This window comes from Polyodon spathula, chromosome 22 (genome assembly GCF_017654505.1).
Source record: "Polyodon spathula isolate WHYD16114869_AA chromosome 22, ASM1765450v1, whole genome shotgun sequence".
Taxonomy (NCBI): Eukaryota; Metazoa; Chordata; class Actinopteri; order Acipenseriformes; family Polyodontidae; genus Polyodon; species Polyodon spathula.
The window spans coordinates 10,416,053-10,441,327 of record NC_054555.1 but is presented as its reverse complement, the minus strand read 5'-3'; the positions used below and the strand labels follow the sequence as shown (position 1 = coordinate 10,441,327).

Below are 25,275 nucleotides of genomic sequence, written 5' to 3'. Positions count from 1 at the left end.
GAAAACCCTTCACATGTAAATATTGTTAATTTTGGTGATTTAATTTTTTTTGTAAATAGCTTATTTATTTTGTATCAGTATTTGTTTTCATTCACTCTCATGTTCTGCAGTATAAATGTGCATAATTATTCCACCGACTACATCAATAACAGTATTATCTTTATTTTTATATTTAAAAGTGTTTATTTTACCTTAGAGTTGAAAAACAGAACAGGGTTAACTATGAGCTTTATATTCCCAATTGGCTGTTAATTCCTATGTGCGGAATATCAGCTGGACTCTCTCAGTACCTGAGACGCAGCCATCAAAAGGAGGCTGTACAAGCCGAATCTTGCTTTTCGAGTGCAGAAACCAGCCACAATAGTTTAAATATGTACATGTAAAGCTTTTGTTTAACCTTTTTTATATAATTCATTAAATAAGCTAACTGGCTTTTCAACCCTGTATCCATTTGGTATGTCATCCATTGTGTTATGAAGGGCTGTGTGAAGCCTTGCATCCTTACACATGCTAACAACAAAAAGTGAAAAACTGAAATACAATACATTACAAAATTACACTCAAAAGATATAGTTTTTTTTTTTTTGTTTGTTTTTTTGTTTTGTTTTTTAATGTTACCGAGGAAATGAAATACAAAGATTACCAAAGCTTTACTTTGTTAATAGCAGTTACCAGAAAATAAATAACTGTTTTAAACTTGTTAGTAATTTTAAGTTGTTTTGTATTTGTTTAAGAATTGTAACTGGTGGTTTATATACTTATTTAATTAAAAAATGACATTCTGCTAATAACACCTTAGGGTTAAAAGCTTTATACTTGTATTTGATGTTCAATTAATACTAAAATAATCTAAAATAACGTGAAAAAAACAAAGCTCTCATTTTTGAAATACTCAAAATATATGCAAAATTAAGAGCTGAACCATACAAGAAAGAAGCAAATGGCAAGATTATGAACAATTGAACTAATGCCGAGTCCTGTATGTGTGCAAAATTATGAAACAGTAGGAGAAATGATTAAACCAAATTTCACACCTGAAAAATTCCCAGTTGGGTATTTTCTGATAATCCCAAAGGAGAGTGTGTCGTGCCGCTGCAAAGTACTTGCATTTAAGGTGCTCACTGCATCAGTGATTCATGAAGGTGTGTCGTATGGCCATTCAGATATCCTGTTTTAAACAGAAGATGAATGTGTGTGTCTTGCTCATAATACATTCCTTCTAGTATTTTGTATGCACTTTTTATGTCCCATGTTATCAACTTACGTTAGATTGCTTGAAATAGATTCCTTGTCATCTTATATCTTTCACTCAGAATAAACCACATCATGATTTTGTATGCATGTTTGATGTGTCACACCCTTATTATATATTGTCCGGTTTTGGATTATTTATAGTTGTTATACTGTACTCTGTTCAATAACAAAACAATAAAACTGCATCAAGTTAAATATATTAGCATTGCTTAAATCCACTGCCTACCCTTTCATATGCTTCATTTTTTTTCCTGCAAACTATAGCCAATATTGTAGCTGTTCATTATAAGCATATATTGTTCTTTACTGGTTTTCACAGTTTTTGCTATGTATACAGTTACAGTATTACTATGTTGTATATAGATATAAGTTTTGTTTTCCTTTCTTAATTTGAATGAAATGTGCATTGTTCAAAAGCAAATTGACCAAACTGGTAATATATATTTTCCACTAAAGAGATTGTCACTTCAAATGACATTCAATCAGTTTGGACTTCTTTCTTTTTTTATGATCTTGGCAATCGCACTGCACAAGTCTGAGTGCTGTTTTTAATGTACTGTGTACAACGCTACTTGTGGACAGTCTTGTGCACCAATTACCACAAAAGAGAAGCTGAGAGTAAAGACATAAATTATTGAAGCATAGCAATCCTCAGATAAGAAACACATATCACAGGAGGAAATATGCATAGTAAACACAAAGGAAACTGTCATTCAAAAAAAAAAAAAAAATTACTTAAATAAATAACAGATTACCTTGAACGCACAGTTGTGTCATTTGTTTGCCTACAATCTTTCTATTTGAAACAAAGGCCTACAGGGTGTCATTTCCTGTATCACTTCTGAGCTCTGTCCATTCTGAGGGTCCCATTTGCTAATATCTTAGACCTGGTTCAGAGTTGAAATTTCTAAAATTTAGGATCATTGACCAAGGTGGGTAGAGAAACATAACATTCCACTGGGCATCTTATACTTTCCCTTTCATTTATAATTTCTGTGGTACCAGTAGCTGAAATATTAAATAAAATTATTGACACAAAGTCATTTTAATTTGAAGAGCAAGCATTGATAATGGCCTAAAGAAAAAGACAGACACATCCATTTATTGAGTTATTTTATTCTGCACCTGTTTTAGGCATACATCCTCTCCAAATCCAAACAGGAAGTGAAAGATGGTGGTGTTTATTTGTGGTGCAGTTTTAGAGGGACTCAAAATATTGTTATAGCTCATTCCAGCAGTATTTGACAGTGACCACAGTAGTTAACTGTTTGTCAACAGTAAAAATGAATTTAACGTATTCACTTCTAAATGTGGTGATTTAAATGTATGTATCATTACCTCACAAAATATAAATATAATTCTGTATTACAGCTGGGTATGTGGTTGGTTAAAAGAATTGGAAATCATAATGTTTTGTGGCTGCATTTAAGTGGTTTTTAAGAAGTTTAGAACAAGATCTAATACATTCTACTTAGTAATACGTAGTAATAGCACCAATATTTATTTAAACTAAGGGGTCAACTCCTAACGCGTTATATTAACTTTGCGTTGACTACTTACTTAGAAAAAGAAGTTGCATGTTTTGTCATTCATGCCTGATCACTCTTGTTTACTGTAAGGCTACTTACTTTGTTGCTAAGCCCAGCGTGACATTATCAGGAGTTCTGAAAGGTTTGAGTGAAGACTTGCAGATAAATAAAATCATGCCTCAGTGTATTTATAGACATGCACAGTATGCACAGTCACACACACATGCACATTTGTGCACATCAAAGCTTTTATATAAGACACTTTATACACTAAAGAATGTATCTACAAGGTCATAAAAAGTTCTTAGCAATGGTAAACCAACCATCTATGCACGCGCTTAATTGTTGATATATTGTGGAGTTGGGACTAGTCGCACACTAAGAAAATTTCGGTATTGTTTTTTGAGACATGACCACTGATGTTGTGCAGCAAAATCTTCTTACAAATATTTTGATTCAAACAGAACAAAGAAAACCACAAAAAGTGTAGCTATATAACAATTAGTAGAACATATTATATAATATTAAGCAATTAAGCGAGGTATGCATGAATGGTTTACCTATTTTATGACTGTGGAGACATTAATATATGTGTGTGTGTGTGTGTGTGTGTGTGTGTGTGTGTGTGTGTGTGTGTGTGTGTGTGTGTGTGTGTGTGTGTATTTATGTTTTTATTCTGTGTAATACACATTTAAAGAGGCCAGTGTTTATTCGCAAAATAAGCCAGTGCATGCTTCCATTAAAATTTGCCATTCAGTGCTAAACGTAGTGGCATGAACATTCATTAATGAAGACCTACATGTAGCATTAGTTTCAGGATGACAGAAATACTACAATCCCTTAAAATGATGCGACTAACCTACAGGTTATGATACCTCTATCTCACAATGTAGAGGAGCTAAAATATATAGAATTGTTTAATTAATGGTATGGTTCTCATGATGTGTGACATCCCAAACATTAGTATAGCCCCTCCTATATGACCATAAAATGGCACAGACTGGCATAGCACTTATAAAGTTTGTTGTAAACCCATACTAAAATAAAAAAAAGAACATGCCAAAGTGATTTTCTTTGAGGAATTTCTGTTTTAAACATAGCCATGTCAGATATGTTGGACTTTACTGTAACACTCAGCAGTGTGGCTTTTTTAGTGTGGAGAAAGTCTTTGGAAGGCCCTCTTGTAGTGTATATTAGGGTACACAAAATATAAGAAGATGAATCTCTGGGAAAGTGAATCATATTCTTTGAGCTTAAACCAAACCTCTTGACCACAATCTCCATTTGAGTGTTTTGAAATGTAACAGGGCTTTTGTGGACCGTCATATTAAAAGTACTGCTACATATTCTTATGTGCTTTTAAACTAATGATCTGTCTGTTAGCCCTTCACATGCACTATATATACTGTTCTGGGTCTTGCAAATTTTGTCAAATTCAGCTAACTTGAGGATAAGATGATATTACTAATTGGTATTCTAACTATAGAGACAAATACAGTATTAACACTTTGTCTCTACTGTATTTAAAATATTTAAACCAAGAAAACACTTTTGAAATATCTGGTGTCCAATAATGTATAACAATGACCCTATATTAGGCCAGTAAGTGTCTGCTTTAAGTGCTGAACAGGCAAAGCACCCTTTCGTCTTCTTTGTTTTACATGCTTATTATACTGTATCTTGACTACTGAGATTTTAACTAATGCTTGATGACCAGAGGCAGAAGTTGAATTAGCTGTTTCCAGTTAAACAGTTATATGCAGCACCACAAGACGCCTTGTGCGTGACACATTGCAACACAAAACAAGTACTGTCAGTAAGCAGAAGCAGGTTACAGAAACAGCATCTCAGATGTTCGTGTGTGTGTGTGTGTATTTATATACTGCATTGTCGTGTCTGTAAAAATAGCAACGTATAAAGCTGAAGGAGAGATAAGTAAGCACAGTTTCTATTTTTAATTGCAGTGAACATAAACAAGGGGCCTCCTGTTTTAAAAAAAAGAAACTTCTAGCTTGTTTTTTTAACACTGCTTTGAGTAAGGTCAGTCTTTATCAAAACTGTCCCTGCAATATTATTCGGCAAAAGGTGAAATGTAAATTTAGTTTGATTATAATACGCTTTTTGTTTTGTGGCCTCTCTGATTTTTTTGGTTGTTTGTTGTTGAATATCAGTCATATTAAGTGTGGTTAAGCATGTTAAGGTACATCGTTGTAAAAACCACAGCTAGCTGTGGTACAGGACAGACAATTCAGTGTAAGTATGATAAACTTATATCAAGGTATACTATTTACATTTAATACTTTGCGGCAAATTTTAGGGTAGGTTAGTCACACTGGTACTTGTAGTTCTGGGAAAAAAGAAACATGTATATATAAAACTTTCTTTTACTAATAAAAACAAAAAATAAACACATCGTAATTTAGATTTGAAAGAATGCTATTAATGGTTTATATAAAAAGTTGTTTAAATTTTTTAAAGATTTGGGTGCATAAAACTTTTTTTAACTGTTATTTAATCTGGCCAAGATATGTTCAAGTTTTGTAACACTCAAGCCAGATTAACTCTTGTTTTTTGTTAGCATAAAAGTTATATGCCGTTAACAAACAAATGAACAAGGCTAGCTTTGGTTATTGTATGTTTATCTATTTAGAGGCAATGAGATCCCAGCAGGAAAAGCTTTTCAATTTCTACACAGGTTTAATCTTCATTTAAAAATCTTTCTTGAACTGTAATTCACACTTTCATCCGTATTTGGTTTTCTTGTCAACTTGTTTTGTCCAATGTTAACCTGGGCATAAACAATGCTGTTCTCATCTGTTGAAAAAAAAAAAAAAAAGTTGCTTGAAATTTAATTAATAAATGTACAATTCACACTGGAGCTTAAGAATATTGTATATTGATTAATTCACAGCATATACAAATTAAAACTTTGTCAAACAAACTTATTGCATGGATTTGTATTTGCTCCAGGGCATGTGCTTAAACAATGAGGTCAAAAGCACATTTTCCAAAAGGAATAAAGCAGTTTTAGTGGTATAAAATTAACAAGACACAATCTAGTTGCTGCTGGACAGAGGCATATTTGTGTTCTGAGCAATGCTAGTTTTATACTGTTCACTTTTTTTTTTAAATTACTTTCAGAAAATGTTCCATTGCCCTTGACTTCCTAATGATAATTTAGGTAAGGCAGTCCTAGATTTGTGCTCATCAGGGTCTGTTAAACCAGACATTTGTCAAAGTAACCCAATCCTCAGTGGTACAACAACTTGCCTTTTTCTGATATGTCAGATATATACAACGCGACCATGGTCCTTGTCTGACTCATATCAACATAATCTTTTTCTGAAACAACAACGAAACAAAACAGTATTTCAGCTCAGAACAAGAGGATGGCTGTAAGCTGAATAACATCTAAGATCTTTATACTGCATAATAGCGTTATTTTTAACAGATAACGAAGACAGATTAAACCTTGAATGAAAAAACTCCCTTTCAGGTGAAGGAAATTGTTCTGCACTCTTGTTCTACATTCTTCAATAACCTGCTTTTACAATTCATTTAGGAGCTGTTGCCCTCAACTATTCTATAATACATTTTGTGCAATGCTGTTATTATGGTAATTGCACTTTTAGAATGTTATTTCCCCCTTCCCTTAAACTTATTCATGAAAACAAATATTTATTTCAATTTATTTCACTGAATATACCTCAGTTTTCAAAGAAAGATACTTGCCTAGGTCTAACGCAGAAATCGCGACTGAGGAGGAATCACATTTTTTCAGCTTCATTTCGACATATTCATCTTTAAAATAATTTCAAGAAAAAAAACTAAACAATTTTAAAAGATCAAAGCAAGCACATAAAGAAAATCTGAGACTAGTTTTAACAGCACTGTAGCTGAAAGGCAAAGAGTTCTGACATAAAGAGTTAGAGGATAACTGGGTAATGACAATTAGTACTTTTCAACGTACCCCTATATAGTTTATTTTTTTTATATAGCACATCCTATGATACGGTTAAAATACTGTATATACAAAATATATCATTTAAAAATCGAAAACAACCTTTGCAGCTTTACCTCTTGTCTCCCAGGTGCCTTTTGCATTTTGTACCTTTTATTAAGATCAGTCTGGTTTTTGTTTTCACTAAGGAAGCTCTTTTATCTGTAGACAGTTTGACGAAGCACACTGGCTCTCTAATTGACTCGGGAACTTTGTTTCCTATCTTCTTTTAATACAGATCCTTCTCTGGCTTATGAAATAAACAACTCTCTTCCTGACTTGGCGCTACTTGCCTTCAAGTTCTGTGGCCTTGGTGAACGGGGGACTCTGCTCCTCGGTATAGCGCTTCATTTCTTCCCTTCTTGTATTATTCCTTACCACATATTGCCCTATAAAAGCAATAACACATATATTAAACTCGGACCGACCTTAAAAAAGGACTTGAGGTGATAAATTGGTACGGGAACAGTTAATAATAATAATAATAATAATAATAATAATAATAATAATAATAATAATAATAATAATAATAATTTGAAGTTATTTGCTCTTGAAACTATAATTGTAAGGCCTCCATTAAAAAGAAAAAAAAATGCAATCTTCATGGACCCTATATTTCTGATAAGAAATGAACTGCAGGAATGCATTATTGCTGTCATGGAGTTGGGCAGAATGCTTGTCTTAAAGGTAATCTACAGAGGCAATACAATTGTACAGTCATGGTTATAGAGCAGTACTGTAAAGGAACAAACAGCATTCAATCAATCATGATTAATGGATTAACTGAATTTTCTTTCCCTATGCTAAGGGAAAATGATTGTGTATTATCAATGGCAGCCTTCTAGCAACAGTTAGTAAAACCTAATTACGTACATATTACAACCAAGGGTGAAAATAAAAAAAAAAAAAAAAAAAAACATTAAAGTTACGTCTCACCTTTTGCTTGGTTTATGGTTGTTAGTTCTTTTAATATAAGCATTAAAATGCTTATCAGGAAAGTTCCAGCAATACATACCACTGTTGTTACTCGACCTGCTGTAACCACAAAAAACAGTAAAAAAAAATAAAAAAAAAAAAAAAGCATAGGAGGCTGTGTGTTCTGGTGGTTAAAGAAACAGGTTTGTAACCAGCAGGTCCCCAGTTCAAATTCCAGCTCGGCCACTGCTGCATTGTCCGACCCTGAGCAAGTCACTTAACCTCCTTGTGCTCCATCTTTCAGGTGAGCCATTTTTGTTTAAGTGACTCTTCAGCTGATGCATAGTTCACACACCCTAGTCTCGTATCTTGTAAAGTGCTTTGTGATGGTGGTCCACTATGAAAGTTGCTATATAAAAATAAAGATTATTTACTTATACATATAGTGCTTCTTACCTGAGCGACTCCTGCGACTCCTTTTCTCAACAGCAACAGTACAGATAAGATCTATAAGAACAATTTCCTGATCATTTGTGTTATTACTTGGCACTTAATTCCAGTGGAAAAATACAGTGCCCCCCTCCTCTGCTTCACAGACCAGTATTGCTTCTCCAGGCTTCACACAGCTAGACTTTTCTTTAGGCTGGGAGACTGATTCAGAAAAAGTTCATTTGTAATGCAAGGCAAGGATTTATTCCTTATATTATTAACATTATTGGTTGATAACTAGATTATTTTAGAACACGGAGAGTACAACGAAGGGACAAAGCAAACTACACTGATAAAGAAGCAGTGCACGAATACACCCCTGGGGTTTGAGCTGGGTACATGTTTCCTCTCGTTCACTGTTATCGAATAACCTAAAGTACAAGTTGACATACTGACCGAAATACAGGTAAATACAACATGTCATTTATTAACAACGGGCAGTATAAAACCTCACCTTGTGTGTGCAGATGGATACTTTCTCTGAGTATATTGTTCCCTTCCTTATTAAACACCTCCAGCAGGTAATGTCCAGTGTCATTTTTATTAATCAAGGCCAGCTTGAGGGTCCCGTTGGGAAATAATTCTGCTCTGTTTTCAAGATCTAAATAAGTCGTAAGATTTCCATTTCTAAACTTCGCCAACATTTGGCTATCCTTCTTCCATAGCAAATTAGTATAATTCCCATTTGCTTGCTGAAGGAACACATGGTTCACTTGACATTCAATCACACTTTCTTTACTGTTTTCTCCAACAACTGAAAAAAAAGAAAAACAGTAATCCCATTATCTTTGTTCATTACCTAATGGCATATATGATAGTATATTGAATGGATCCAATCCAAGACATGTGCTTTGGTCTTCCCTTGTTTTAAAGTCCTGTTTTTAATAATACATTCAGTTCCTCTTCCACTCTGAGTGCGACTTCAACCTAATGTGTCATTTTGCCTGTTTCCTCTTGATGTGGACCCTTTGTGACTTGTTCTTCTAGAGCAGGGTTTCCCATTCCTGGTCCTGGGGGATCCCTGTGTCTGCTGGTTTTCATTCCAACTGAGTTCTCAATTATTTAACTGGACCCTTATTTGAACTATTCATTGGCTTAATTAGACCTTTTTTATTTATTGTTTTCATCTTTAAACAAATGGAGATTTCAAATTAATTATACAATATTATAAGTAACTTGAAATTGAAAACTTTTTATGAGCTCAGATCAATTACAATTATTAGTTCAGTTAAGGGTCTAGTTAGGTAATTAAGGGCTCAGTTGGAATGAAAATCAACAAGATCAGCACTATTTCATTTTTGTCTTTACTGGTTGGTTTCAATAAGCTTTTTTCTCGATTTACTTTTTTAGTAAAAGCATAAATACATGAAGCATTTCTGTACTGAACCCTCCAAAACTTCATACTGATTGAGGAAGATAGAGAAACAATTATGTTGGCAAGGTATCAGCAAAAAAAGTTGTCATCTCGGTAACAAACAAAAATCTACAATAGGAGTTGAGGCAGTGTCAGAGAGAGGGACAAAGGGTGTACATACCTCTCTGGATCTCAAGAGAAAAGGAGAGCCAAAGTTAGTTAAATGCTCACAAACCAGGACAACATCATCATTTTGCAGCAAAAAAGCAAGAAAAGTACATTTCTGATTATGAGAGTTACTGAATCTATAGCAACATTTTTAGATGTCACAAAATCTTCTTTTTTTATATATTTAATGCAGTGTCATTTTGAAACTGCTTTGCTACTGATTGCTAGCCAGAAAAGACTTTAACAAACTGCGAGACTTTCCGCTATAACCCATTGTTTAGCTACTCATACCATGGCTGAAAGGGGGGGTCCCATTTGTCCAACACCTGAGGCCCACAGAAAGGTAAGGCCGGCCCATATATATATATATATATATATATATATATATATATATATATATATATATATATATAAAACAAAACAAATATTTACCTTGTGTGAACAGAAAACAAAAAGCGATCCATTGTGAAAATATTTCATTGCAGCAGATCATTATTAGATCCTGTGGAAATAAAAGATCTTACAACAAACAAAAGCCTTAAACTGCCTTCTTAAGGATCAGAGCAATCAATCACACTGACAGCACAGAAGTCTGCTTAGTAATTGTGGCTGAGGGTGTGGTCATAAATGGCACGTTCAGTAATATTATAGACATTACAAAAGTCTTGTAAAGATAAACAGGTAATTATGCATTTGAACTGAACATGAGAAAAATTAAAAGCTTTGAAAAGGTTTATATAATGTATTTGAAAAAAAAGGTGCTTTTCAAAACTGTTAAAGATAAAGCTCCAGCATGTAACTGATTATGAAGTACATGGGATTTAAGATGACTGTCCATATACATGTACTATATAATATTCTTAGTATAACGCATTGTTATAACACATATTGTAACAATATGCCATTTACAGCCCCATTTGCAATAATTTCTGCAATTGATCACCAGATACCCAAGCACTGCACCATAAAGCTGTTAACATGGAGCACTGTTTTCATTGTTTATACTCTTGTTTTTTTGTTTGTTGTTTTTTTGTATGTTATAAATTCTGTATAAATTATCTGTTATAAATTGTTCTGGGGAGGATGAGCATTAGTATTATAATACTATTATATCTTCTCTGATCTAGGTTCTGTTATGCTCTGGAACCCAGGTGGTTAAATGCTTAAGAAGTTCATAATGTTTCCATGCTGGTGCACCATTTCTATTCTTATCACACCAGTCATACTGTAAAGGGAACCCAGCAACAGGGAACACATCACTTCCCCTTCACTGCATTTCAAATTGATCACTTCACACACAATAATAAGGCATGCAGATAGCATACCTTTTAATTGGTTATTTTCCTTCATTAAAACTTTAATATAGTGAATGCTCAACTGATTACCAGCCTGCTCTGAGGGGTTGTTCAGTCTGTTTCACTCTTATAATCAGCTAAGATATAACTACTGTATGCAAGACATACACATTTCCTGTTTTAAGAAATTCCTAATAAGACTTTTTGTAGATAATAAATAAAAGTAATTATTAAATACAATTTGCACATCTCTTGAAGAAAATAAAACCTTGTAGTAATTTGTGTTGAATGATCTGTCAAGTTCCCTATAAGGCACATGTCTAGGATGTGTTTCTTCAGACTAAAATCTAATTTTTTTGTGAATGCAGCTCTGTGCAAATGCATTGGCGCAGCCCTCATTAAGAAGACATATTCTAAAATAACACATAGAAACGTATACTATACATGAGCAACCTGCAGGGTATCCAACCACAGAACCCTTTGAGATCTATTATCTCTCTACTGCATGACTTTTTGTTCTTGATTTCTTCTTATTTAAGGCATTCTGAAAACAATTCTAGTTTGTTTTCTAAATATTCATCCCCTTGTGATGAATATATTGTACTGCCCCGAGGCAGCACCATGCAGTTAAGGTAGTAAAAACAAAGCACACACAGTTAGGTTTAGTGCTTTATTACATAGCAAAAATCTAACTAGAAAGTGTATATTAACAGTACATTTATGTTCAATATTTATAATAAACAGATTTACTATCAAAAACAGAAAATTAATAATTTGTTTGTAAATGGGCAGTAAATCCGTCTGAGTCATCCCTACATTTGTTATTTTAATTGGTGAAGAACTCTAGAAAGCAATTGCTTTCTGGTGAGAAGACATAGATTGCACTTTGAGCACATAAGAACATAAGAAAAGTTTGGGAAGAAGAAAAGCCATTCAGCCCTTCAAGGCCTGTCCATCATTACCACCCCATTCTCCTCTTCTGGGGAATCTAATTTAAAAGCACAGAATCTAGTCTTGTTTCCAGTGGTCTAGATCCTATATCACCTGGTGGCTATCCCATGCATTTATAACTCTCTGTAAAAAAGTGCTTCCCATCTTCTGTTCTAAACTTATTTTTACTCAGCTTCCATTTATAACCTCTTGTTCTACTCTCTGTGCTAAATTTAGCTAAGCAGTGTCTTGGGTTAACTTTATCTATACCATTTATGATTTTATAGACTTCAATCAAGAACTCTCTTTCCCTTCTTTTTTGCTAGGCTAAATATATTAAATTATTTTAACCTTTCTTCCTAGCTCATGTTACTTAATCCTTGGATCAGCCTAGATGTCCTTCTCTGTACCTTCTCGAGTGCATTGACGTATTTTTTGTATTGAGGAGACCAAAACTGCACACAGTATTCTAGATGGGCTCTATCTAGGGCATTTTATAATCTTAGCATAAGCTCTCTAGACTTGTATACCATACTTTTTGCAATATAGCCTAACATTCTAGTTCCATTTTTAATTGCCTCACCACACTGGAGTCCTTTTCAAAGTCCTTGTTCTCTATTTCCATCCTGTTCGTTTTATACTTATAACCTGGATTATTATGATAGGATTATACATTTTTGGAGTGTCTTAGCAACCTCATACCTTTTATAATCCCTTCTTTTCTTGTATTATTTAGTGAAAAGATTATCAGAAGATTATCTATAGAAAGTCATATATTTGTTTGAAGTGAACTCATTGCATGAGATAGCGTTCAAGCAACACATAGGCAATATGTAGTTTAGAGCAAACTGCAAGGTGTAGGTTTCAGCCAACAAAATCACATTTCAGAAATTGAAATAGAGGGAGCAATTAAAACTTCTCAGAAGCACACAGAACTGTAACTTGCACTGAAAAAAGGGCAGTTTTTTTAACTCTTTGATATACCATGCCCTTTTGAAGTCCAACTTTTTGAAGGACGGTCCCACCTCCCCACATTGCATCATAGTTTAACTCTGGTCCTCATTGAAATATGTTGCTTACTGACAACACCGTGCATTGAAACTTAAATGTTATCATCCAGGTAAAAGATTTTGATAAAGTTATACTTTGTTGCAACAACATGCAGTAGTGGGTTATGGTAATGTACTTGCATAGTAACTACTTAGTAACTACAAGTGAATTCATAGTGTTAAACAATAACATTGTAATAATGTCACACTCCTCATTTAAATATTATATTGTATTAATTGTAATATGAAGCAGCTATCGTTTTTTATAATGATATAAGCCATGCTAATAAAAAAAGGCAGTGGTTTATTCACCATGGTTTCTGTTTTCTGTTTTTTAATAATTTAAATTTTCAGTGATTATTTTTGAGCTATTTTCGAGATTTTTATAAACAGTTTTTTTTTTTTCTTCAGGGCTTTCACTTTTGACTGTATGAAATTATTGTTTTTGGTTACTTTCCAAAATTCTTGAGTATGTTTATCTGTCACAATATGTATTAACTCCACGTACCTTGCTGTCTTCCACAACGAAATCCTTCTGTTCACAGTTAGATTCTTGCCACAATTTTCAATTCTGTTTTAAGTTCCACGAGCATGTAAATACTCCCCATGGAACTGTAGTATAGCTTTCAATCTCGTGAGAAGGAACAATTCATCGCTCCAGTAATTGTAATCTAATTTTAAACCTTGCACTCGTGTTATACTCCTCCAATAGAAATGTAGGAATGTGCTGCCACTCAGTAGTTGGGGTGGGTTTAAAATATTCAGAACAAATCAATGCAAGATACTGTATTTTCTTTTATTTTTTCACAAGGGGTCAAATCAATGAACTGAGCAAACCATTTCCAGGGTTTTTCCAGTGTTTGTTGCATATGCACCAATTGCATTTTTTATTTTGTAAAAGGGTTTTTTTTATTATTCTTTTTATTTTTTTATCTGTGTTTATTAGTTAAAACCGAAAATTAGAAGCCCTAGTCATAATCCACCATTGCCACCTACAGGCGTATGTGTAAGATTTTAAATAAAACACGAGGTAGACAAAGCATGTGGTAATACACATTTATAAAGGTCACTAAAAAAACTATTTAAAAAGGGTCATATTATCCATATAAAACCAACAGAAGTTCAAATAGTGCAATTGGGATTTGTGAAGGCTAGGGGCAGAGGTCATTGCCTGTCTATCTATGCAGTAGGTATTATAGGAGTCCCATCTGATACAACCTTAATTACTGTATGCATCAAATTAAGTGTATAGTTTCAGTTGAGGTTCTAATGCTTGAAAATAACGACTGAGAATCAATGTATGCTAATGATTAATAAAGGCTGTGGTTAATTATATTCTTATTGTTATTCTTATTATTTAAAGCATACTCAGGCTTATTGCTGCCATCTAGATATTTATTATAGTACAAAACAAGGGCCAAGTTAAAAACAAGTGTTTGCAAAGATTTGTCTAATTACTTTGTCGATTCTTTACAAGTGCTTAGTGAGATACCACCTTTTAAGATTTTCCAATTTAGTCATTGTCAGTTTAATAGAAAAATGGTTATTTTCCCTTTGTGAGTTTAAACATATTTTAAAATTCAGCCTTCATGGGACTCTTAACCTCAAAATATATTAGAGTCTGCAACCTCAATAAGCCACACAGTATTTGGCTGTTTTTTAGTGGAAGGACACCGTTTAAAACTGGATGCGTTCGGTAGGAAATTAGGACTGTTCCAATAATACAGGAACTTGTGTCATACTGTACATGCTCACACTTCATGTGATAAAGATTACATAAGACTGTGATCAAATAAGGTAATACTTTACAGAGATCTGATCCAGGATATATATATATTATATATATATATATATATATATATATATATATATATATATATATATATATATATATTACATTGAGTGTACAAACCATTAGGAACACCTTCCTAATATTGAGTTGCACCCCCTTTTGCCCTCAGAACAGCCTCAACTCGTCGGGGCATGGACTCTACAAGGTGTCGAAAGCATTCCACAGGGATGGATTGAGATCTGGTGACTGGGCAGGCCACTGCAGTAAGTTGAATTCACTGTCATGTTCGTGGAACCTTTCCTGGACAATCCTAGCCTTGTAGCATGGGGCGTTATCCTGCTGAAAAAATCCATTAGCAGATGGATTCACTGCTGCCATGAAGGGATGCATCTGATTGGCAATGATGTTCAGATATCCTGTGGCATTCAAACGTTGCTCCACTTTTATCAAGGGGCCCAATGTGTGCCATGAAAACACACCTCACACCTCACACCCCACACCATCACACCACCACCACCAGTCTGCAATATTGACAAGCGGCATGATGGATGCATGTACTCATGTGGTTTTCTCCATACCCTAGTCCTCCCATCAACGTGAAACAGCAGGAACCGCGATTCATCAGACCAGGCAATATTTTTCTAACCCTCAGTGTCCAGTGTCTTTGTTCCTTAGCCCACAGCAACCACAGTTTCTTGTGTTTTGCTGAAAGAAGTGGAACCCTGTTAGGTCGTCGGCTGCCATACCCCATTTGTGTCAAGGTACGACAAGTTGTGCATTCTTTTATGGGTCAGCACCAATGTTGTACTGGACTGTCAGTTGACTAACTGTAGCCTGTCTGTTGCTCTGCACAATTCATGTCAGCCTCCTTTGGCCTTTTTAATCAATGAGCTGTATTCGACCACTGGCCTGCCATTGGCTGGATGTCCTTTGGGTGGAGGACCATCCTTGATAGACATGGGAAACTGTTGAGCATGAAAAATCCAGCAGTGTTGCAGTCCTTGACACGCTCAAACTGGCGCGCCTGGCACCTTCTACCATATCCAGTTCAAAGGCACTTAAATCTTTTGTCTTGCCCATTTACCCTCTGAATGGCAAACATACACAATCCATGTCTCAATTGTGTCAAGACTTAAAAATCTTTCTTTAACCTGTCTCCCCTTCATCTACACTGATTGAAGTGTAATTGGAGTACTCTTTATATTCACATATATTTTAGTTTTGGGAATAATCCCTGAGATGTTCTAAGACGACAGATTTGCAAATTTATAGAAAAAAAAGCAGGGAAAGGAGTTATATTCACTACACAGTTAGCAGCACTATAAATCATAAGACCAGAACACCCCCCATTTCGGTGGGAAAAAGTTTGAACACACATCAGGAAACACATCTGCTTAAATGAAAAATAAAATAAATTATTAGTACACCTAATGCAATTGCTTTTGATATTTTAGATGAAAACTTTACATGTAAAAAAAAAAAAGACAGGGTCTATGCTTAGTTCAACTAGAACTGAATAGAACAGAACTTAAACCCAAAGCAACTTAAAACTGACTTAACAAAATATTAAAACAACACAAATTTTAGTAATTATACAAAGAACTAATAAACATAAAAAATCGCAACACAGGCGTGTGTATATTTCATTAGAACCACATGGCCTGTCATGGTTTATACCTTACACACACGTATATACATACAATTTCTTGCATATGCAAAGAACAAATTGATAGTGCACACAAAAAGACAATTAATTAATGCATATACAAACATTTATCAATCATCCACAATTAATCACAAATTATCAGCTTCTGGTCATTAATACAAACTCATATTTAAACCATTAAAATTCTGAAGTGCTAAAATACATATAGGGAAGAACTCTGCTATAGGAAATGGCTGTAATCCAATTTGATGTGCTATCCTGATGAAGGCACTTTTGTGCCCAAACCGGTAGATCGCTATGTCTTTTAAAAAATATAATAAATAATTTCATATAAATGTTTTGTGTGCACTATAAATTTGTTCTTTCTATATGCATTGAATGTATGTTTATTCCACTTGGCAGCACCTAATTGAAGATAATAATATACATAATGTTTTTGTTGAACACCTGTACTGCAATACGGTTAACTTATATATTTATCTCAACCAATTCCTTCAATTATATATTTCTTTGCTTGTCAGTAGTAGCATAAACCACACTGTCATCCTGTTGTTCATTATTCTTGTCTCTCTCCTTAACTTCATCAAAAACCATAGGTTCGTCATGATTAGGTTTCTCCTTGCCATCTTTTCTAACAACCTGGGTGTAAACCAGCTCAACGTCCTCTTTAGGCTTGCATTTGGATTTCTTTTCCCCACCTTTATTAGTAACCTGAGCATAAACCTGGTCATCTGTTAAAAAAAAAAAAAAGATATAAAAGCAAATAACTTCCAGTGAACTATTCTGTGAAAAACTCTTGACATGCTGGTAAAATCTGACCTCTGGAAATACTGAGAAAAAAAAAAAATTATGATGACTGCATAAGAACTGTATGAAATGTGTGAAGCATGTAATTTAAATAAGAGCTCATAGAATTTCACAAAGAAATGATAGTTTTGCAAAAACAGTGGAGTATTTAAGTGTTGCTGAATTGTTTGATGGAATCTACCCCTGAGAAAGGCACTGTTTTTGTTGATTGTATCCTCCAACGGTAACAGAAAAAGATTGAAAGAAAAGCATTTAGGAGTAATTTTCAAGCAATACATTGTTAGTTTACTTAAGTTTTCAAATCCTCACAACCCTTTTGCGCTTTTAGATTAACATACACATGTATACCAGTGAAAATGTAACCTGTAGAAATACTTGCCTTGGACTGCTGGGCTTGCAGTGTCTGATATCATTGTGGATAGGGAAGTTTGCTGTTCATCACTCCTGTTTTGTGTAATCATCGAATGGGCATTCTCTTTAGAACAATCAAGAAAAAACTATTATCTTATGTTTCTGTCTTTTAAAAGGACAAATAACATTTTCTTAAGCCTGGAAGATTTAATTGTATCTATAACTGGGGCACAACAGGCCTCAAAAGAAACATGTGGGTGTTGTCTAGCACTTTTGGTAACATGGCAAGAAACCTTCAAATCGGGATGCGTTGTTGTGTAAAAAAAAACAAAAAAACCTCACCCTTCCTTTTTTTATTCTTGCACATACACAAGAGTGTAAATGAAAGTATGACGATCACAAGAGCACATCCACCAAGGCCATATTTTAGAATGTCTGTAAACAAAAAAAAATATTGAATGCTTATGTTTTTTCAATATGTTAATATGTTTAGTATGCCTTTCTGTCATAACTGGTAGATAACAAAATTGCGTTTGCGCTAAGTATTTACCACATTGTCAGTTATCAATACTGTATGTCGGTATGGGTTTGCAGAGGTATATTTAAAGTGAGTAAGACAGAGAAAGGAAAAGGTCTGTACAGGTCAGCTCATAAAGGACACATACAGGGGAGGAATGATGATCACAAAATAGCTTCACCAAGAACACATGTCAAGGCACTAGGACATATAAACTATGAATAAAAAATATAAAATATAACTCCACCTGATATATTTAGTAAAATAATTTATAAAAAAAATAGCATGCAGAGGTTTTCATGAGTTGTACATGTTTTGTAAGATGTGCTGTGGAGTTATTCCAATATACTATGGTGCTTCAAATAAGGTACTAGAGTCATGTCACATTAAACATACCTCTGCAAACTCACCAACAGACAGTATTGATAAGATTGAACGTTTGGTGAATACTGCTCAATCACTGTAAAACACATAGCAGGTGATGCCAGATGAGTTGAACAGACACAATTTCACAAAGTTTCTCCACAGCAATACAAGCAAGATCATAGCTAGTTAAAGAGAAATAGTGACAACATCATTAAAACACCTCAATATTGGAGCACCAGAACTAATTGCTGTTTGAAATCTCCTGTGATCTTCATGAATGTTTAAAACTGGTGTGTGATGTGGCCTAATGAAACATATGTGACATATCTACAGGATGAAGTAAAACATGAAATATCACAAACATCTGTGACCCTTTAGAACAGCATGTTTGTTGTGTACCTTCATTTCTATATAACTGCATTGGACATTGGAATGTGTTTTAGAATGGAAATCTTAAACATTATCTGTAAGATATTTAGCAAGTCAGACTTGTACGCAATGTTAAACCTGTTGGATTTCTTCTATAAATTACTGTAGATGATTTCCAACAGATCTGTAAATGACTAATCCATACAGTAGTTGCTACCTAATCAATATTAACTGAAATGAATCAATAAAGAAATAAAGTACCAGCATCCTCCGCATTACTGGGATCAGCAGGCTCTTTGGTTAAATTACAGGGGCAATTTGAACAGCAGGTTTGTAGACTGCAGAATGCAATCCCATTTGTATAGTTTCTTATTATCAAGCTCTTATTGATTAAGAACTGAAAAGCCTTTCCTTCTTTTTCCACAGATAATATGATAACCGTTCCATTCTCCAGGGTGCCATGGAACTGGGTCTCTAGATTGGGTGTGGATGTCAGATTCATTTAGGTTTCAGAACATGTTTAGAGAAATAGATTCAAGTTAGTGACAAAAAATGCATATGCTGTTCTGAAAAAGCAAAAAATATCAATAAAAAAAATACTGGTAAAAAAAGAAATGCCCTTTTGTGTGGCGTTGTGGTGGTGTGGTGATGTTGTGTATCATAATAGGTCTCTATATCAGGTGTCAACAACTGTTTACTGGAAAGGGAAACCCAAAGTGTGAGAGTAACTGTATTTTTTAACTGATAAGTCAGAGATTTTATTTAATGTACAAACCTTATTTGGTGAAAGTACTTGTAGGCTAGAAGTACTGCCTATACATACTAAGAACCTGGTGTGCTTTATATAGTTCACACTTTATGTGATTCACAGACAAATGTATCAGTAGCTTGACAATCTAATAACTATGCTAGATATTAGTATAGATAATTTCAACAGGCAGCACCAGAACAGAATAATTAGCAGACTTCATAAAAAAAGGTGAGGAACCCTCATGGCAAATTAACATGAGACACACCTAACTGGTTGTAGAGGAGCTCTAATCTCTTCAATGTTTCATTACAGTATGCAATCCTAACATACCATCTTGAGTCAGCAGATTGTTTTAAATAATAACTTTCTATTTGATTTAAAAAATACAGGACAGAGTTATGTTCTTATTTTATGGCACTATTCAATCAAACGTCCTAAGAAGACCATTTCCCCTACAGTACAAATAATAATGTTCTGCAGAAGATTAAAGCTTGAGATGTTGAAACATAAAATAAAGAAGTGGACACACTATTAAAAATGAAACTGATGATAAGATGTTGTGGTGAGTAAGTTCATTTCTGCTAAACTTTCAGCTCTACAGTCGGTAGCACTGGAACAATTTTTAAAGTGGGGGTGCTGAAAGACATTTAAACAAAACTGTAACCCCTATATATGATGGAAGCCATGCAAAAACAGGGGGTGCTTCCGCAAACCCAGCACCCCAAGTTACAGCGCCCTTGTCTATAGTGTGAAAAGCAAATTCTAAAGTCAATTTAAATACAAGGAGGAAAGACCAATGTATGAATACACACACAAGGCAAACTAATTCAGATCAATGTAGATATACATATACATCATCAACATAGCATGAGAAAGATACCAGGAAAGAAGAATATACCCAGTCCCCTATGACTTCAGTATGTGAATTTGTACTAGATACAAGGAGGGGCAGATTTAAGCATTAAATCATTTCTTACCTGAGCAATTTGACTTCAGAGTCACTCTTCACTTCATTGTTTTGTTTTTTAGCAATGCAGGTAAGATCTCCAGTGAGATTTTTCTTCAATATTATAATGTGCTCTTTATCACTAAAGTAAGCAAGGCTGGTATTCAACGGCACTCCATCTAAACTCCAGTTAAATGAAGCTTTATCCCCTTTATCCACTGTGCAGACCAGCAACACCTCCCCATTGGACAGACAGGTGGTGTGTACCACAAGCTGAGAGACAGCCTCTGTTTTGTTTCAAAAGTAGGCACACTTTGCTTGATTCTTAAAAAATAAGGGGGTCATAAAATGTCTAAAGTCTATGCACTGTTTTTAAAGTCTTAAATATTGTTGATGTGTCTGATACAGAAATAATAAGGCAGCTCTATATAAAGCAAGGCAAGACAAATAACATGTTTTTTGCCTACCTGAGCAGTTTGGTATCACAGAGGCATTCTGCTTTGTACTGACTTGGTTTGTAGCAATGCAGACAAGATTACCAGAGATATGCTTCTTCAATATTACAACATGTTCTTCAACATTAAAGTAAGCAAGGCTGGTATTTAGTGGCACTCCATCTAAACTCCAGTTAAATGAAGCATTATCCCCTTTATCCACTGTGCAGACCAGCAGCACCTCCCCATTGGACAGACAGAAGGAGTGTACTACAGGCTGGGAGACAGCCTCTGAAAGAGAGAGGCTTTCAGTTAGTGTTTACATCATGTTAACACATCCCAAACCCATTTCCAACCCAACACAGGGACAATGCATTTGGCATTTAAACTGTTTACTGCAACAGGTTTACATCCCAATTGTCATCTTTTATCTTTGTTTTAACCACCCTTTCACACAATTATCCTTTATTTAACTAGGCTACATACAGTATTAATGAAGTTAAGATCCATGTAGTATACAATATAATTCCAATAGTAGCTCTTGTTCCTATTTAAACAAATCAGGGAATCTATCGACTTTTTTCTGCTTTCTAGGCATCTACTATATAGCACTTAGTGTTAAAACAATAGACTATAATGTATCAACCCTGTACTTTCTGATAAATGTTGAAGGAAGTGAAAAGGAAAAATTCCAGAAAGGAATAAAAAGAGCTGAGCAGAAAACTATGAATTGCCTCAACCTATTTTCAATGCTGAGGTAATATCAGGTTGAGTGAGATCAGAATACAACAAATCAGGTTTTTCAAATCTCAAAGGAGTTTCTAAATAGTAAATGCACCGATTGTTAGCTGGAGTTTAAATTCAGATTCTATCTCCATGCTCACAGTCTCCTGACCACAACTCAAATAGCTAAGCATTAATATTTCTTAAAGGTACAATGCCATTTAGAGTGGTACAGCATGTAGATATGATCATTGTTCATCATAATTTAGTACAAAGATTTATTTTTTACAATATTTATAAATAATATGTTATACTTTTATGACCTAGTTTAAAATAAGATTGCAACTTTCAATTTCTCTTAAAACATTAGAAATCAAGATATTTATCTCTCCATCATTCAAGACATATTTAACTATTGAACTGGGCAACTCACCTTGAATATAAACCTGCATGCTTCCCTTAAATATGTTAGCTCCATCAGTAGTAAACACATCGACAGTGTAATCTCCTGAATCGTCTTTCTGAGTCCTGTCCAGCCTGAGGGTTCCATTAGCAAAAATCTTAGTCCTGTTTGTATAAAGACCTTTAAGTACAGTTTTGTTATCCTTAAACACACCAATGGGTTTGTCTCCCTGCCTCCATTCCACATGAACACTGCTGTTCAAGATCATATTCAAGTGCAGATACACAGAGTCCCCCAGGGCTCCATATACAGGCACACTTATATTTCCTGCAGTAACTGAAAAAAAATGAAATTAGAAGTAAAGTTAAGAGTTTCTGTTGTGGTACAATATGATATGCCAGACCCCCAAAGCCCTGCATGCAGCACTTTTTAAAATAAGATTATTACAGAAAGTTCCCCATTTGTTATACTAATATATATTTTTTCTCCTAAAAAAACAAAAACACAAATGGATTCTTAAACAATTCTGAAATAACTTCAGATGACTTACAAGCCCCCTGAATGAAATGTCAGGGTTGTTTATTTCTGTTTTGGTAACTTTATTGAATGCATTTTTTTTTTCCTTTCTGAAAGAATCATGTTAATGTGATCTGGAGTAAAATTCTTTGAGGAACTAACCCCCCATCTTTAGAAAGTTTCCAGATGGTGTCAGAATGAATATCAGTATAAGAATGATAGCCATTGTAAACAATGTGTCAGTTACATAATGTAAAAGCTATTTTTTTTTTTAACACAATTCATATTCGGCACAAAGTACACCCAACTATACTTAATAAAAATATATTTCATCAGTGGTTTCTGTTGTCATACAAACCACAAGAGAACTGACTAAAACACAATGTATACAGCTTATATTTAGACCTCTATTGGCACTTTGCTGACAAAATGAACATTTCATGATGGATGTAACAATGTCTTTCTTTTTTTCTAGAAAAGCCGATGTCTGGTAACTGCACATTTCAAATCTTATCAGTGAATGGTAATCTACTGAATGTATAACAGTACTGTTCAACCCCTAAGTTCATTGTTTGAAGTGATCTGTATTTAACTGTCTTTCCGCTTTCTTTCCAAAGATCCTCAGCACTGATGTTGACTTGAACAGCTTTCTACTAAAATAAATGCAGCTGACAATAACTAACAATAGAAGAGACAACACACTTTCTGTGAGCTTCAAGGTATAACAACCAAGGAATAAAAGCATATCTTACATAGCATAACACACTCCTCAACTGTTTTGCATTAGTTAATCTGTAATTACACTCTTGATACATAGTAATTGGACATTAAATTACGAATTATGTTTTTCTAATGTATTTATCCATTATTGATGATGTGTTTCTCAAACCAACCATCTACCAAAAAAACAAACTGCATTGGAGGCATTGTCTCACTTTTTTTTTTATTTCAGCCTGCTTTTAAGTAAATCAGTGCTACTTGTAAAACCTTTCCCAAATGCTTATAAAACAGTAAAAAAAAGATATGATTTAAATTTTTTAATGAAGACTGTTGTATTTAAATAATACAAAAGCAAATTGTTTGAATACTTGTAAAAAATAGGAATACCGTGATCTCACATATGTAATTGCATATTTAACTTATTTTAGTTTGTTTCAAAACACATCAAGTAAATATATATTTTTTAATATATTTTTAAATACTTACCATAGGCAATTAACGGAACAGCCAAGATGAGCCCAAAATGAATGCATTCATTAAGTTTTGCCATTGTACACCCAGAGCAGAGTTCAGACCAGCATCAAAGCTTTAAACTTCGCTGACAAAAATAGATACAGTTCTCCTAAACAGTAACTAAAAGAATGTGACCAACAAGTACATTAACAGTTTTTTTTAAATAAATGGTTGGTTTTCCTTATCAACCACACCCCGTCCAAAGCCACTCACTATTTCCACAAAATTAAATAGAGAAACAAGACAGAGGTGTTTTTATAACCTTACATTGGTTTATGTCTTTCAGCAGATTCGCATAACACACGTCACAGAAATAATTTTGAAACCAAGCTCAGCTTCCCATGAACCACTCAACATTATCTTATTTGCACATCTTCCTTTTTACAAAAACACTCCTGATGTCTTCTGTTATGTATTTTGGATCTGGAAATAAGGGAGCCCAGACAAGGGAGAACCAAACAAAATCAAAGTCATTTATTAAGACAGTTACACACAGAACACACCAATACAGAACCCCAAGAACCCAGAAGCGCACACGCGCCTTCCTTTATATAGTTGCAGCCAACATGCGGCCTTACACGTGTTAACTAACACGGGGCCTTGCACATGTTAATATACATTGTAACTATTTTGTGTGTGCTGTGCACGTGAACACACTCTGAACCTGCAGAGTAATATATAACATCTTCTACCAATTTCAGAGTACCACTGCCTTCTCGTATAAATCATGTGCACATATAAATATAAATATTGAGCAAAGAAAACAGAAATGCATGAGGAAATGAAACAATGCTTTTTATTACTATCTTTTATAAATACATTTAAATTGCATCACAGTTTCCAAGAAGATATGAAAGATAATTTCCAACAAATACATTCAAGGTGGTTCAATCTTCCCAGTCACCTTTGCAGAATCCTGTTTTGTAAGATGAAATGAACAAATGCTGCACAACACCCTTTTGCTTTGCTAGTAAATGAACAATAGTTTCGGTACTAGTGCACTTGAAGAGAGATTGCTCATTACAATTACCTGTTGATCAGATATCTCGATAGTTTAGAGGGATATTTAGTGCCCCCATTCAGCCTGAATTCCTAGATACAAAACACTACGTCATAAAAGCTTACACTTTTAAAGCTGGGCTCCGACTCCAGCTTCCATTGAATCTGGCCTGTCTTTATAATTTTGAAATAATAATAAAACATGTGATTATTATGGTACAGTACCTAATCAGACTGTCTGAAGTGGCTATATAGTTTTCATCTTTCTTCCAACTCACTCCTAGATTCCACTGCTGACAGGCGCTTAAGCAGGTGGCAATGAAAATCACACCTGGTTTCAACACTGACTTTTTAGTTAGTTATTTCTATAAATGTAGGGCTGTTTGGTGGGTAACCAGGCCTAAAGCAATCCATTAATA

The 25,275-nt window shown here is 34.3% G+C and overlaps 1 protein-coding gene across 2 annotated transcripts; it reads right to left on the bottom strand.

Moving 5' to 3' along the window:
- Positions 1 to 6,966: 6,966 nt before the first annotated feature.
- Positions 6,967 to 9,034, bottom strand: LOC121296789 (T-cell surface antigen CD2-like). 2 transcript variants are annotated; one of them, XM_041222574.1, is made up of 4 exons: positions 8,642 to 9,034; positions 8,155 to 8,205; positions 7,720 to 7,818; positions 6,967 to 7,172 (listed from the first exon to the last, which is right to left on the bottom strand). In XM_041222574.1, the coding sequence occupies exons 1-4, from the start codon at positions 8,829 to 8,831 to the stop codon at positions 7,069 to 7,071; spliced, it is 444 nt and encodes a 147-aa protein (XP_041078508.1). In that variant the 5' UTR covers positions 8,832 to 9,034; the 3' UTR covers positions 6,967 to 7,068. The 2 variants fall into 2 exon arrangements, with proteins under 2 accessions (XP_041078508.1, XP_041078510.1); XM_041222576.1 differs by lacking the exon at positions 7,720 to 7,818.
- Between the last annotated feature and the right edge of the window lie 16,241 nt (positions 9,035 to 25,275).